Below are 16360 nucleotides of genomic sequence, written 5' to 3'. Positions count from 1 at the left end.
AAAATCATTAACACAGGCATGCTTGACAATGACACCCTCTGCAGGCATATGGTTCAGCTTAAGGATTCCATGAGGTTGGCAATTCTTTCATGCCTTTGTAAGTCTACTGAGACAGCTGAAGATTCTGGAATTTCTTGGTGTCCCAGCATTAAATCTATTGCAGTAGGAAATTATGTGCTGCTGTGATAATGACATACACCAGGTGCTATCTGGACCACAGGGTCTCCACCTGGAGACCCAAACTAACCGCTACTCTAAGAGGCTCAGTTTGGCTATCAAGCATAAGCTGGAACTGCAATCTTAGCCAATGGGACAGTCTACAGGTATACAGGATGTGCAGTGATACGCTTGCTGTGAGCATTATAGTCCCTCTTCTAATAGACTTTAAAAGAAATAAATTAAAGAGCACAGCATCTTACAAGTGAAGCTGCCTGTAATGGTTGACACTTGAATCTCAGGTTTGGAGGTTATTTAAAAATCCTTCCTCTTAACGCCCTGATGTGTCTGCCTCCTTTGCATGTGGGGGCAGCACCCACACTCTTACAGCTCATCCTGCAGGAATTCACCTCTGGAGGCATATATACTTACAGTTAAAAACACAGCTATAAAGCACAGAGAGATGAAACAGAGGAGCTAAAACAAAAGTCCTTTTTGCAGAGCAATCATCTACACTGTGGCAAATACACACTACTGAAGTCAAGCAGAATATGCTAAAACATTAGTGAAAGAAACAAGCTACATATGAGGACAGAGAGTTAGCAAAGTAATCCTGAGATGACATTAGACCTAAGCCGTGAAACGTAGTTAAGATTCTGGAAGGCAGAGAAGGAAAGCTGGGAAATCAGAAAGGGAAGGCTGCCCGCCAGGGAGCATGCGCCACACACAATACTGTTCTCAGTGCCTTCATCTCTTAGCTCAGTCCCTGCCCACAACAGCTCTACAAATTAGGTCCTGGGGTTTTTTTTGTTTTTTGTTTGTTTTTGTTTTTGTTTTTCTTCTTCTTCTTACAAATGAGGCAGCTGAAGCACTTGAAGTTTAAGACAAGATTTGAATCCAGGAACCTTTCCTAACCAGTGCACTCCATAGCAAACAAAGAAAAGCAGTCAAGGAAGTATACAGCCCTTTCTGTTGAGAACTTAGAAGTTCTAGCCTGGATGGAGCTTAGTGTTTATCTGATGCATTAGATCATGAGAAATGGCCCTTCCCTTTGAACTTCTGTAACAAAAAAAAAATCACAACAGTACTTACCAAGCCATGTTTTCTTCACAGATTGATGGCACATTTAAAATAGACATTCCTCCAGTTCTCCTGGGCTATAGTAAGGAGCGCAACATTATCATGGAACGAGCCTTCGACTCTGCCCGAAGCCTGAGTGAAGGCTCCTACATCACCCTGTTTATTACTATTGAGCCTCAACTGGTTCCTGGGGAGCCAATTCGAGAAAAGGTAATGGGGTACCATCTGGAAAGCCACGGGGGATGCTGAAGCCTAAGGGATGCTTGCCAGGCTTTTATCCACTTTGACTGAAGTGTATCCACAGAAGTTCTCCTACTGCAATCTCCATTCGTTACACTTTCGGCTAGGACCTGAGGTGAGGAAGGGACAGACACACGTGCATTTGCTCTTCACCATCGAGTCGTTAAGGCAGTCAGCAACCCCAGCTTACAGGAAAGCCAGACAAATGTAAACATGTCCTGCTTTTAGAACAATGTTTTCCATGTGAATAAAATGAAGTATGACAATTAGAAAATCAGATTACTATTTGACATTTACTGGCAAGCATGCAAGGAAAGTTTTCCGTCTTTGACCTTGGGTCCCTGGCTGTACTATGCATCCAATCAGTTCACACGATCATAAAGTCAGGTGACCTTCAGATCACAAGGTGCCTTATGAAAAAATGTATGTGTCTTAAACAGCTCCAGAAAAGCTCGTAGAACTTTCAGGCAGCATCACTGTTTGAAGTCTTTGCTCTTTCCTGAGCACTGGTTCTCCAACTTAAAGCTGGGGAAATGAGTCTGGATTTATCTAGAGCCACGTACGCAGCATCCCGCAGACGTTAACGTTTAACTCTCCATTGTACGCATTCACACATCTTACTGGGTATCCAAGATGTAACAGGCATTCTTTAGGCACTAGAGGAAGGATGGCCTACAAAAGGAGATGAAAAGTCTATTGTGTAATAGGTGCACACTTTTAATCCCAGGAGAGATTAGGAGCAGATGCAAACAGATCTCTGAGTTTGAGGCCAGCCTGGTCTACGTAAGTGAGAACCTGTCTCAAAACCATAACAAAGTCTACCATGCTTACATTACATCCTGTGTAAACTTAACTTTAAGGTTACTGTGTTGTAACTTACCGTGTGAAACCTGGGTTTCCAACTGTCATTAAGTCTGAAGAGGAGATGGATAACTGAGCTCACCTCTGTTTTGCTGTTTTTCTAGTATTGCAGAGGGAAATAGTAGGACTAGTGCTCACCAGCAAGGCCTGTTCAGGAAAGGAAAAGTTTGGGAAAACACAAGTGTACTAAAAATCTAATCTCAGATCCTCGGCTTCATTGCTAACACTGAGCTTCCCAAGAAAGCAGGATGGATCCATGTCAGATTATTTTCAGAAAGTGAAATACTCTGAATGTCTGTCTCTAGGTGTGAGCTCAGGAGAAAAACCACAAGCATGTTCACACACACACACAAATGCTCTCAGACCAAAGACAGAATTCTGACTTCAAACTTAGCCTGACAACCTGTTGCTGCCTTTGGTGACATTTCTCCGCCCCTGTGGCTGTATGCAGCATTTTCCATTGTCCTTTCATATGACAGCCAAGATATGATATCCTATAGATGGAGAAGTAGAAAGGCCCACCTGCGATGTCCCCCACAGGCTGTTAAAGAAAGAGAGGCTTACCCTGAAATACTAGGGACCAGAGCCTAGAAATGGTTTCCCACTAACAGCAACTTTTTAAGATGGCAAATTAGAACCGTCCCTCCACCTTCAAATGATTTTTTTTAAAGTATTTACTAGAGCAAAAGTTTTGTAAGTCAGTAGCAACCATAAAGTACTTACTTTAACATCCCTGACTGTAGATGTTTTGGTTAGAAGCCTTCAAAGCTGGTTGTAATACTGTTTTTCTGTCATTTCTTTCTTATTGCCTATGGTAGATGAGTGGCATGCTTAAGAAGGTACCGAGCATCTTCTTTTATAATCCATCAGCCAACGCTTTCACTAGCTGCTTTTGTTTACTGCCTCCAGGGGACAAGTGCTGGGTGCCAGTGTATGTGTGATCCCTTGGCCATGAACTGTAGATGCCTGTGATGCCATAAAGAAATCCAGCCATGTGTGTAGCATGTGCAAGGCACTGGGTACAATCTCGAGTAGAGAAGGAGAAATGCCTTTTGGCCCATTTACTATTTCCCTTTGTCTGCAAGTGACTTCACTGACTGTCTGAACGTTTTCTGCATTTGGGGAGCTCGGCTTCACTTGCCAGAACTGTTTCTTAGAGAAGCAGTGCAGAGCTAACGGGTATCTCTAGTCAGTTGAAGGTCGTCACAATTGACTATTCCATGGTAGGACGAACATATTCTGTTTTCTGCAAATGTCTCATTAACTGACAGGTCAAGGAACTGAACCAGCTAAGAATCTGCTACATGCATTCTGAATAAACCTGAGTTTGTTAATTCCGTCGAGATTTGCTTCAGAATAAACAACTCAAATTCTTGTAATATTTGGCCTTTCCATGAAACGTCTCACATCACAAACAGCACACTTCTCCTTAGGTGCTGGTGTCCTAAATGCATATTAATGACTTGATAGTGACTAGGTGCCAGCATGTGTATATTAGGTGCCAGGTACAGGAAGCAAAAGGTCAAATACTGCCCCTCCCTTCAAGATGCAGAAGAGCATTTGACTCCAAGAAGCTGAGACATTTTCTGCCACACTTTTCTCAGCCAGACAGGCCAACAGCTGCACTGGCTCAGGATCTCTTGCTTGGGTCAGTACCTGCAGCTGCTTCCCCTGCATCCGCCTAGGTCTCCCCATAGTGTCCTGTAGAATCTGCTCAAACTCCTCGGCTGTTGGTTGGTTATCTTTCTTCCTCTCTACAAGGTCCTTAAGATTTTCTTACTCCTTAATCCAGAGTGTCTGGAATCTTTTAGACTCTTGGGAAATATTTTTCAAATGATTACATAAGTGAGTAAACGACAAATTTAAGAAACCAATTTAAAGGAAAAGTATAAATTCAATCATTTATTGCTCCATAATTTTCTGTTTTTCTAAAATCACAACAATGTCTGACTTGACAGTTCCACCCCAGGCATCTGTACCCGTTCCCTTTGACATGGGATTCTGAACGCTCTCCCCCTGCAGAGGACGGACTCAGAGCACACAGAAAACTCTGTTGCGTGTACTCAGCAAGCAGATCAGTACTTCAGCCTTTAACTTGTATAGGCTTTTTTGTTTGTTTTATTAATCTAATAATTTTCATAAGGCTTGTCAATTCACTACTTTCTTTCGGTCTTACTGAATATAAATTAGTATTTAAGTATTATTTTGATTCTTAAATTATCAATACAATTAAATAAAGCTACAGAAATACCAAGAAAAATGACTTTATTAAGAATCATTTAATCATACTTCCCAAACCACAAATTCAGTACATAGTGTCTATGAAATCTGAATGTTTTGTCTCCTGTAATCATATATACCCCCATGAAGTATTTCTTTTTGAAGTTTGACACCCAGGAAGATGAGAAATTACTTCAAGCAACAGAGAAATTTCAAGCTGAATGTGCCTTAAAATTCCCCCAGCGTCAATGCCTCACAACAGTGACTGACATGAACGGAAAAACAGTTTTTATTACGCGTTACCTCAAGCCTTTAAACCCTCCTCAGGAGCTTCTTAACGTCTACCCCAACAACCCACAGGCAACCGCGGTGAGTCTGCCATGGCCAGTCAGTGCAGTTACAAAAAAGGATTTAAAATTTCAACATACTGTCAAAATGATTCAAAATGTTTTACCGCAGTGAGGATTTCTTTTATTTGGGGAATCTGAAAGTGCCAAAGATGATGAGAATCCTTGGTTCGTTCTTTCCATAGATAACTGAGTGCTTACTATATATCCTTTTTTATATTTTATATTAGGTTTTATATTAGGTACTGAAAAATTAACATAGAAAACTTTCAAAATCAAATTTGGTATGCGTTAGGCTATACCAAAATAACTACTCAGTATTCTACTTAACGCTATAAGCGTTCCTAACGTGAACTCACACTAAGACACTAAATAGACACGAACCATTCACTGGCTTCAAAACTCCATACCCACCGTAAAATTCACCATACATGAATGACTATGAGCCATATATATGTTAAGCCAATTTTAAGTGAACCCATAACTGTTGTGAGGCTATGTATAGTAAAGGGAGCAACTGTTTCTAAGTTTTTAATATGGTGAGAATGATATAGATAGATATAGGCATATAGACAAATAGATATAGATACGACTTCACTATATATAGTTAATTTCTATAGGAAACTAATAGGACTTGTGATTTGCTGGTTGATTCCAGGCCTTGGGCATTGCTCTACCACTGAGCAGCATCCTTAGTGCCCACAACAGCGGTTTTTGTTCTGCTTGGTATTGTAAATATGCATGAACTTCTCCCAGGAAGACTGTTTAGAATATTTCAAACATTATTAAAGTTATGGCTACGATAGAACGAAGAGAAAAGAAATCAAAAAGAAGAAAGCAGAGTACACTAGAGTGATAACCTGAAATAGTGTTTGATCTCAGGTTGTCTATTAACTCATGACTAGGTCTGGGTATTGATGAGCCTCAAGGCTGAGGGACAGAGCAAACAAATCATGGAGATAAAGCAGACGTGTTAAAGAGATAAAACACCCAAAATGTTATCTAACCCAGTTTCTAATATTGTTCTCTTCTGAAACCTCTTGAATTGGGACTCCACAGTTCACATAGCTCTCAACATTACTGTCTTTCAAGATCCTGGTAGGATGACCCATTAAACTCTGCTTACAGTAGTCAAGCACTTTTTCTAGTTCAAAGTCTCAAAGTCTTCTACATCTGTCTAAAAATCCACATGGGCAGATGTGTAACACAATAGCCCAATTCCTAATACCAACTTCTGACTTAGTTACTTTTATGTTGCTATGGTAAAATATGATCAAGACAACTTCTAAAGAGTTTGGGGGGTTATGGGTTCAGAAGGTTATAGTCCATGATGGTAGAATGTAGACCTGCTGAAGGAATAGCTGGGAGCTCACATCCTGGTCCAAAACTAGGAAGCAGGGAGAGGGAGAGAGGGAGAGAGGGAGAGAGGGAGAGGGGAGAGAGGGGAGAGAGGGAGAGAGGGAGAAAGAGAGAGGGAAAGAGGGGGAAGGGGAGAGGGAGAGAGAGGGAGAGAAGAAGGGAGAGAGAGAGAGAGTGCGCGCGAGCGCACACATGCACTGGGAATGACACAGGTATTTTGAAATCTCAAGCCTGCCCCCAGTAACACAGCTTTAATCCTTTGTATACAGGGACCAAGTGCTCAAATATATGACTATGAGAGCCATTTTCATTGAAACCCCCCATGCATGTGTTCCAAAACTCAAACTTAGGCCATTAACCTCAAACAGCAAGTGTGCATACCGGCTGAGCCATCTCACTGGACCCCAAATATCCAAATTCTTAAAACGAAATTCATAGAAGTATAAACATGGAAAGGCAATAACATATAATTATCCCCTGACAGATGAAAAAAGTGTGACCAAGTTTGACTCCAATATTTTGTCCCCTCCTAAAATGAGCCAGTGTTCCATGGAGGAGTGGCTGCTTTCAGGGATAGACTAAGAAAAGTACAGAACAAAGAGTCTTGTGCGTCAAAAACCAAGGAAATACAGATGAGAAAAGAAATGAGGGAGATAAGGACATTTCAAAGGGACAGGGCCAGCCTCGTTGTAAGACTATACAGATAACCTTCTGCATGGCTTTAGGAGGAGATGAAGATATTAATGTAAGCACCTTGTGAAAACCAGTTTCATGCTTCACACATACATGAAACTTCTTTTAAGAAATTGAGTAGCGATGAAGCTTTCTATTTCCTGGAAGTTATCTGTAAAGTTAATTTTCTTTACACAGGAGCTGGTAGCCAGCTTTCTATTTCCTGAAAGTTATCTGTAAAGTTAATTTTCTTTACACAGGAGCTGGTAGCCAGCTTTCTATTTTCTGGAAGTTATCTGTAAAGTTAATTTTCTTTACACAGGAGCTGGTAGCCCGGTATGTGTCCTTGATCCCTTTCTTGCCTGACAGCGTTTCGTTTGCTGGAGTCTGTGACCTGTGGAGCACATCCGATGTGAGTCTTCCTCCCTCGCTGCTTCACTGCCTTAACTGCACATTAGTGAATGGCTTGCATAATCTTCAACTGCATCCTTCACGAGTTATTATAAAAACCTACTTGCCCATCTGTTAGCAGGATGAGCTAAATTCTGAAATGATTTTCTTCCTGGTTCGATTCTGTCAAACTTCAGAAGCTAAAGAAAATAGAGTCAGATGCAGATATGTGCACCCAACCAATGAACAGAAGCTGCTGACCCCTCTGGTTGAATTTGGGAAAAGCTGGAGGAAGCTAAGGAGGGCAACCCTGTAGGAGAACCAGCAGTCTCAATTAACCTGGACCCCCAAGATCTCTCAGGCACTGGACCACCCACCAGCCAGCATATACCAGCTGAGATGAGGCCCCATCACATATACAGCAGAGGACTCCCAGGTCTGGGTTCAGTCAGGGAAGATGAACCTAACCATCAAGAGTGGTGGGGAAGAGGTATGGGATGTGGAACAGTCAGAGGGTGGACCAGGAGGGGAATAAAATCTGGAGTGTAAAAATAAATTGATTAATTAAAAAAAAAAAGAAAATAGGGCTGGGGATATAATTCAGTAGTAAATGCTTGCCTAGAGGTGCAAGGATAAAGGTTGATCCTCAGCAACCTCCCACTGCCTCCCAAAAGTATTGTTTTGAAGTATTATTCACACAGAGAATGAGAATAACATTTCATCTATCTTAATTCTGTACTGTCCTAATACTGCATTAATAATATCAAAACTTTGATTAGAAACAGTCTAAATCTCATGCTACATGAAGAAATTTCTCAATCTGTGGGGCTTCCTAAGGTATACCATGTCAAATATATTCAGTGTATATTTCTTAGTCACTACCACATACACTGGACTAAATCATGGATCACAAGGTGATACAAGGCAGAACAAACCTATAGCACCACAGGTGTTTAATATGATTCTGGATTTCAAGTTGTCTGATGTCTCCATAAAATTTAACATATACATTTTCTTTGGTGAAATGTCCTAAGCATACCTTTAACTTTTTTGCTCCCAGTTGCATTTTGGCAACATAAGTCGAGACGTTTTCAGACATACGGATTTTAGAGCCAGGAGGGATCTCTTTCTCCAGAGGATACATGAAAATAAAGACGAAAATAACAGAAGAGCAGGGCTGGACTAGGTGCCCACCTCAGAGGTGTTATTACCTCATCTTCGCCTCCACCTCATCTACAAGGCTGGATAAGAAGAGTACGGCCCTCAAAACACTGCTCTGGGATAATCGAGCAATGTAATGCACTGAGAAAACAATGAGAAAATGTTTAACACTCAGATACACATTAAAGTGAGAACATGGAAAGCTACTGTTTCTATCCACTACACTCTACTGATTCTAGATATTCATTCATCAGCATCAATGTTAAAGAAAACATGATGTCCACTAAAGAATCAGAATATTAACAAAATTAGAAGATTGAAAAATGTCTGATACTTTAAGGCACTAATCTCAACATTACATTTTGCTTGAGATCCTAATGTGATGGGACATGCATGCCTTTAATCCCAGTACTTGAGGGAAGGAGACTGAGGTAAGATGATTGCCAGTTCAGGGCCAGCCTGGACTACATATCAAGTGTCAGACCACTCTGAACCACAAAGCAAATAAAATCCTGCACGGTCGATCTAGAATGAAACAGTCGATGTAACGTTTTTCTTGTTGTTTTGTTTTTTTCTTTATTACAGCAATTCCTTGATCTCCTGGCAGGGGACGAAGAAGAGCACGCAGTACTGCTATGCAATTACTTTCTGTTCCTGGGTAAGAAGACATGGCTGGTGATGGGCAACGCGATTCCTGAGGTACGGCCAGTTAGGGTGCTATTAACAAGACTGTGGCTATCTATCTAGATGCTTTTCATGGGCAGGGTGTTTTCAGGACCGTACTTTGAATTGCTATGGAAGTGCCAGAGCAGAGACTCAACATGGAGTGGTGGTACCCATTAACAGCATACTCAGGGCTCTCTGCCTCAGACTATTTTGGCAAACCTGAACACTGTACCATGACAACCCCTATCTGATGCACCCTACTTCATCAGTGCTCTCTCAGTCTCAGTCCCTTGGCAATATCACACTAATGGGGCATAGGGAATTCTCTCCATTTACCCTTTTTCTTTCACTGCTGCTCATTTGGGAGGAAGTGGCGAACACACCAGTTAAACACATTAGAAGGGACGTTGGCAGCTCTGTTCTGCTACTGTGTCAATGTTATTAGTGTACAAACTTGGTGACTCTCAGCGTATCCCCTACCCCACTGCAAATACTAACAGCTGGGGCACAATGAGTGATTCCGGATCCAAGATTAAATGTTCACGTGATGTAGCAGCTCTTCTGAAATGGTCCCTGAAAGACGCCACGATGCTCTAGAAGCCTTGAGGTTCATATCCCTTGAGTTACCACCTAATACAAGACAAGGCAAAAAAGGCATGGGCCTCTGTTCTAGCTTTTATGGCCCTCAGCAAATTCTGTCCTAACTCCAAGGCTGTGTGTGACACCAGGTGAAATCATGCATCAGCAATACATGATGCTCACTGAAAAAAAAAAAAAAGAATTCACAAAATATGACTATTCCAAGTAGGAAGTAAAACTCCTTCATCTCAACAGCTTGGTTCTAAATCTATGTGTTTATGTACCTATGTGTTATGTATCTATGTGTTATATACCTATGTGTATCAAAGGTAAATCACTTTATTAGGAACTAAGGAAGTATTTTGGCATAAGCAGCCTTCTGAATATTCAAATGGCAACTTTACTGGCCCTGGAAAGAATCCCACTAACAAGAGTTCTTCAGCAAGCCTTCAAACATACTGATTGGGTAACACAATACTATAACTGCAGTATACTAGTATCAAATCCAAGATTTTAAAAACATATTTCTGCTAAATCCATTAGCCATCAAATTTAGAAAGCAGAAGTTTCTAAATGGAGTTGATCTGGGAGCTGGAGAGATAGATCTGCAGTTAAGAATACTTACTGCTCTCACAGAAGACCCAAGTTCAGTTCTCAGCACCCATATTGTAGACCTCACAGCCTATAGATCATGTTCTAGGAGGTCTATTGCGCTCCTATAACTCCTCACGCAAGAAACACGCAAAAAAGTAAGCATAGGCAAGCATGTGCGTGTGTACACACAAACACACACGCACACACACACAAAACAATCATTTTTTAAAAGAATTCTACAAACTACTATAAACTTGTTTTATAATTAACTGAAAAATATTTTAATAGCTATTTATTTTCAGGGTCCAACTGCCTATGTGCTAACTTGGGAGAAAAATTACTATTTAATATGGAATCCCTGCAGTGGACATTGTTACGGACAATTTGATGCATTCTGCCCCTTGAAAAGTGTGGGCTGTTTAATTGGTCCTGATAATGTGAGTATTACCATTTCCTCTTAAATATGATTATTTTTTAGGTTGACCAATTTATTTACATATTTTACATAGGTAAAGACTGTTTACATGAGTATTTAAATGAATAGTTATATAAATATAAGTTGGCAGAATTGGTAGAAGTGCCCACTTTGATTAGTCCTAAATTAAACTTGGTTTAATTAGTCACCTGAAGAAGAGTACAGAAATTAAAAAAAAAAAAAAAGAACTAAAGTATTTAGATTCAGAGGATCCAATTTCTATCCTGGCTCTGTCTTGCCCACAACAGAGCTTACAATGCCCAGTTCCTTCTGTCAAAGCAAACTGCTCACCAGAGAAGATTGGGTTTCACTTTTAAAAAAGTCCAATGTGTGTGTGTGTGTGTGTGTGTGTGTGTGTGTGTGTGTGCGTGTGTGTGTGTATGGGGGGGACAACCAAGATATATAACTGATTGTAAAATTCATAGAAACTTAAAATTTAATGGAAAACTGTAGCCTGTGTGAATCTTTGCTTGATCACTATCTCTCCCTATATCATAGACACACATCTGTGTACATATCTGCTAACATATATCCTAATGTACTTTTTTTTAGATTTGGTTTAATATTCAACACCATGATTCGCCATTAAGAATAAATTTTGATGTCACAAAGCCCAAACTATGGAAGTCTTTTTTTTCACGAAGCCTTCCATATCCTGGCCTGTCCAGTGTTCAGGTATAAATATTCTACTAATACCCAAATGTGGAAAAAAAGATATGAAATCTTTATACAAAGTAACTACATATTTGTTGGCCCTCAATTCTACTCCTAGTTATGTAATTTACTAAATTTATATAAAATATAAAATATTAGTTTTCTAATGAGATGAATTTACGTGAAGAAACATACATTCACAAATATGAAAAACATTTTAGACATATTTGGAAGTTTTAATATAGGAACTATATGACTTAAACAGAATCATAAAAATACAGCTAAACTTGTATAATATTAAGTCACTAAATTAATTTCTTAAGTGCTAAAGATGAAATCAAACTACAGGTCCAACCCATTCATAAGATTAATTTCATAGTCTGACAAGTAGATTCCAATTTGTAAGCATGGATATTATTTATTAAACATGTTTGGGTGGACACACAAAAAACTGAGTTTGTGATATAAAATAGCTTTTTACCATGGCACGAACCTTTCTTTTTTTTTTTAATTTATTTACTTGTTTGTTTGTTTATTTTTTCTTAATTAACTTGAGTATTTCTTATTTACATTTTGATTGTTATTCCCTTTCCCGGTTTCCGGGGCAAACATCCCCCTAACCCTTCCTCCTCCCCTTCTATATGGGTGTTCCCCTCCCCATCCTCTTCCCATTACGGCTCTCCCCCCAACAATCACGTTCACTGGGGGTTCAATCTTAGCAGGACCAAGGGCTTCCCCTTCCACTGGTGCTCTTACTAGGCTATTCTTGCTACCTATGAGGCTGGAGCCTAGGGTCAGTCCATGTATAGTCTTTGGGTAGTGGCTTAGTCCCTGGAAGCTCTGGTTGGTTGGCATTGTTGTTCATATGGGGTCTCGAGCCCCTTCAAGCTCTTTCAGTCCTTTCTCTGATTCCTTCAACGGGGGTCCCGTTCTCAGTTCAGTGGTTTGCTGCTGGCATTTGCCTATGTATTTGCTGTATTCTGGCTGTGTCTCTCAGGAAAGATCTACATCCGGGTCCTGTCGGCCTATACTTCTTTGCTTCATCCATCTTGTCTAATTGGGTGGCTGTATATGTATGGGCCACATGTGGGGCAGGCTCTGAATGGGTGTTCCTTCTGCCTCTGTTTTAATCATTGCCTCCCTATTCCCTGTCAAGGGTATTCTTGTTCCCCTTTTGAAGGAGGAGTGAAGCATTCGCATTTTGATCATCTGTCTTGAGTTTCATGTGTTCTGTGCATCTAGGGTAATTCAAGCATTTGGACTAATAGCCACTTATCAATGAGTGCATACCATGTGTGTTTTTCTGGGATTGGGTTACCTCACTCAGGATGATATTTTCCAGTTCCCTCCATTTGCCTATGAATTTCATAAAGTCATTGTTTTTGATAGCTGAGTAATATTGCATTGTGTAGATGTACCACATTTTCTGTATCCATTCCTCTGTTGAAGGGCATCTGGGTTCTTTCCAGCTTCTGGCTATTATAAATAAGGCTGCTATGAACATAGTGGAGCATGTGTCTTTGTTATATGTTGGGGCATCTTTTGGGTATATGCCCAAGAGATGTATAGCTGGGTCCTCAGGTAATTCAATGTCCAATTTTTTGAGGAACCTCCAGACTGATTTCCAGAATGGTTGTACCAGTCTGCAATCCCACCAACAATGGAGGAGTGTTCCTCTTTCTCCGCATCATCACCAGCATTTGCTGTTACCTGAGTTTTTGATCTTAGCCATTCTGACTGGTGTGAGGTGAAATCTCAGGGTTGTTTTGATTTGCATTTCCCTTATGACTAAAGATGTTGAACATTTCTTTAGGTGTTTCTCAGCCATTCAGCATTCCTCAGCTGTGAATTCTTTGTTTAGCTCTGAACTCCATTTTTTAATAGGGTTATTTGTCTCCCTGCGGTCTTAACTTCTTGAGTTCTTTGTATATTTTGGATATAAGCCCTATATTTGTTGTAGGATTGGTAAAGATCTTTTCCCAATCTGTTGGTTGCCATTTTGTCCTAACCACAGTGTCCTTTGCCTTACAGAAGCTTTTCAGTTTTATGAGATCCCATTTGTCCATTCTTGATCTTAGAGTATAAGCCATTGGTGTTTTGTTCAGGAAATTTTCTCCAGGCACAAACCTTTCAAACCAGTTTTACACTGCCCAGGATAAATTCTCACCTGTGACAAGGTGGTATATATGAGTTTTCACAGGAATTAGATCTGCGATCATAAGGATTGGAACAACAGGGGCCATATTATACTACATGACAGAATACTTTGCAGTAGTCAAATGATTGCCTTAATGAATCTTAGCTCTGTAAAAGTGTGTTATTAGCACTAATACAATGCAAAGGGAGAAAAAGATTTTATGTATATAAAAATAAATCTAAAATTTAGAAAACAAGGAAAAACGCGTGGATGTCCTAAGAATACAATTCTGTAGAATAACTCTGAGACCCAATGCATTGGGTCACGTTGTCTTCACTTACTACACTGTGAACCAGACGGGTTTGTTTGTGGCCATGTAGTGATGCCCACTGCCTGTGATGTGCTCGGCAACAGTGCATTCTCAACATCAACTGAATCAAAGATGATCTGAATAGAACTTCGGTTCATCATTACTCGTGTGGCAAAAGTTAAGGGACCTGCAACTGAGGAGTAACAGAGCACTGTAATTTATGACACTTCCTTTACCACTGGTTCTACATTCCTTGGCATCTTAGACTGTATTTTCTTATTCAGCCTCAAATTTTAGTACTTAAAAAGGGGGGAGAGAAATAATAACTCACAGGTTAATTCTGCTCCTTTTGCAGAGGACTTAGTTCAGTTCCAGCAATCATCTATAACAACAACACTAAGGGCTTTTTCTGACCTCTGTGGAATTTAAGATAAATTTAACAATAGAAGGAATGCCTATTCAAATTAAATGTAGGTGTTTACTTAACTTTCTCTCTTATAGCCTGAAGAGCTAATTTATCAACACACAGACAAAGCAGCTGCTGCAGAACTACAAGACAGGTAATAAAATACCCATAAGTCCACAGGCTTACTCATCACTAGAAGCACAGTAACAAACTTTAGACTCTCAGCTTGGATCAATATGAAATGATTAGGGTAGTTAAGACTTTATATCTGCAGACAGAAGTACAGATGTGATGTCTAAACCCCGTGGCTTAGACCCCATGAAGGAAGTCAGCATAAACATGTTGTATGACACACAGGGGTGGACATTAGTAACATGTAGGACTTCATCTAGTTTGTGAAGCTAACCCATAGAGAAGGCTGGTTAAAGCTGAGTTTTTGTTGTCCCATCAATGCTGTAAATTGACCTTACTCTCCATTTCACAAACATGGGAACTGAGGTTCACAGTGGTCCACATGCTTGTGAAGTGTTAAAGTGGGCTTCCCACACCAAACAGACCATTCCGGTTTCAACATCTGTGCTTTACCCCTTTGAACCATATTGTGTGAAGAATGGTTTGTCAAATTATACAAGATTAAAGACATATTTGAGACATTACTACTAGGAACACCAATTTATTCCCAATTTCTCCATAAAGCCTTTGTGTGAGACCTCCATCTAGAGCAGTGGTTCTCAGCCTTCCTAAAGCTGCGACCCTTTCATACATTTTCACGTATTGAAGTGACCCCCAACCATAAAATTTTCATTGTTATTTCATAACAGTAACTTTGCTGTTATGAATCATAATGCAAATGTTTCCCAGTGTTCTTAGGTGACCTGTCAAAGCATTAGTCAATCCCTAAAGGGGTCACAACCCATGGATTAAGAACTGCTGCTCAGGAGGAACCAACCTACTTACAATCCCGAGTCTCATCTAATGGCTTCAGCATACTAACTGATGGATTCATTGATTCCGTCATTTTTAAAGAGTCTGACAGTCCACCCATGATTTTTCACTCAGTCCATCGTACAGCCCAATGATTACGTATTCAATGCTAAGAAAGTGAAGCTATGGCCTCTGAGCAATGAGATCCCTCAGCCTGTGCTCAAGATGGCCAAGAGGTTTTAGAATAAGCAGCGTCTAACTTGAATGCTACTGTCCTTGCCTTGGTCAAGTTATTTATCCTACTGTAAACTGTCTCATCTGTAAAACTGTAATATCCCCTACAACAAAGCATTATTGTTGGATATCATTCAAAATGTATGAGACAATTAGCACTGTGGCTAATAATGGCTTAGCAAATGGTAAATTTCTCTCATTCTTTGTTTACACTTCATAGCCTATTAACCCAATGCTATAATTGGCATTTTAAAGGCAATTTTTAAAAACTATTAAAAATAAGTAACTCAGTTACAAATGTTGGTACAAGGTATTAAAAGCTTTGTAGCTACTTAGGATTCCCAACATAATAAAAACCTTATGCCTACTGGAACCTAGAAGACAAGGTGTATGCTACAAACGGTAGAGCTGGAGAAGTGACCCAAGCTCTTGGAGGAGCCTAGAAGATTGTGGGTGGATCCCAGACACTGGATGGAATGTTAGAGTTTGATTTTGCTTTTGATTGTGACTGTGCCCTGATATTTTTTCCCTCTTGAAGGAAGAAAGTATTTTAGTGGAGCCCACAGTTAAGAGACTTTGAATTGAAAAAAAGACTTTGAATTTTAAAAGAGATTGGATATTTAATGGGACTGAAATTTTAAAATGTAAAGACTGTGGGACTCTTAAAGTTATTTAGACCTTGGGGATGAATAATAAAGTGAGGTTTAATAGTGATGTGGTTGTGTGTCAAGTTGACAAGGGGTCAATTGTACTGACTGGTTTTGTGTGTCAACTTGACTCAAGCTGGAGTTATCACAGGAAAAGGAGCCTCAGTTGAGGAAATGCCTCCATGAGACCCAGCTGTAAAACATTTTCTCAACTAGTGATCAAGGGGGAGGACTCAGCACAGTGTGGG

The 16360-nt window shown here is 40.1% G+C and overlaps 1 protein-coding gene across 2 annotated transcripts in view; it reads left to right on the top strand.

The window, feature by feature from the left end:
• Cc2d2a (coiled-coil and C2 domain containing 2A) overlaps positions 1 to 16360 on the top strand; it is a 69193-nt gene that overhangs the window by 50592 nt on the left and 2241 nt on the right. For both annotated transcript variants that reach the window (XM_032916005.1, XM_032916004.1), the window contains 7 exons: positions 1270 to 1446; positions 4723 to 4926; positions 7258 to 7347; positions 9072 to 9185; positions 10628 to 10762; positions 11353 to 11475; positions 14403 to 14461. In XM_032916005.1, the coding sequence (XP_032771896.1) occupies positions 1270 to 1446; positions 4723 to 4926; positions 7258 to 7347; positions 9072 to 9185; positions 10628 to 10762; positions 11353 to 11475; positions 14403 to 14461 (902 nt within the window). The remainder of the gene's footprint in view (positions 1 to 1269; positions 1447 to 4722; positions 4927 to 7257; positions 7348 to 9071; positions 9186 to 10627; positions 10763 to 11352; positions 11476 to 14402; positions 14462 to 16360) is intronic.

The sequence above is a fragment of the Rattus rattus genome, chromosome 11 (assembly GCF_011064425.1).
Source record: "Rattus rattus isolate New Zealand chromosome 11, Rrattus_CSIRO_v1, whole genome shotgun sequence".
NCBI lineage: Eukaryota > Metazoa > Chordata > Mammalia > Rodentia > Muridae > Rattus > Rattus rattus.
This window is presented reverse-complemented; position numbering and strand designations above follow the sequence as displayed.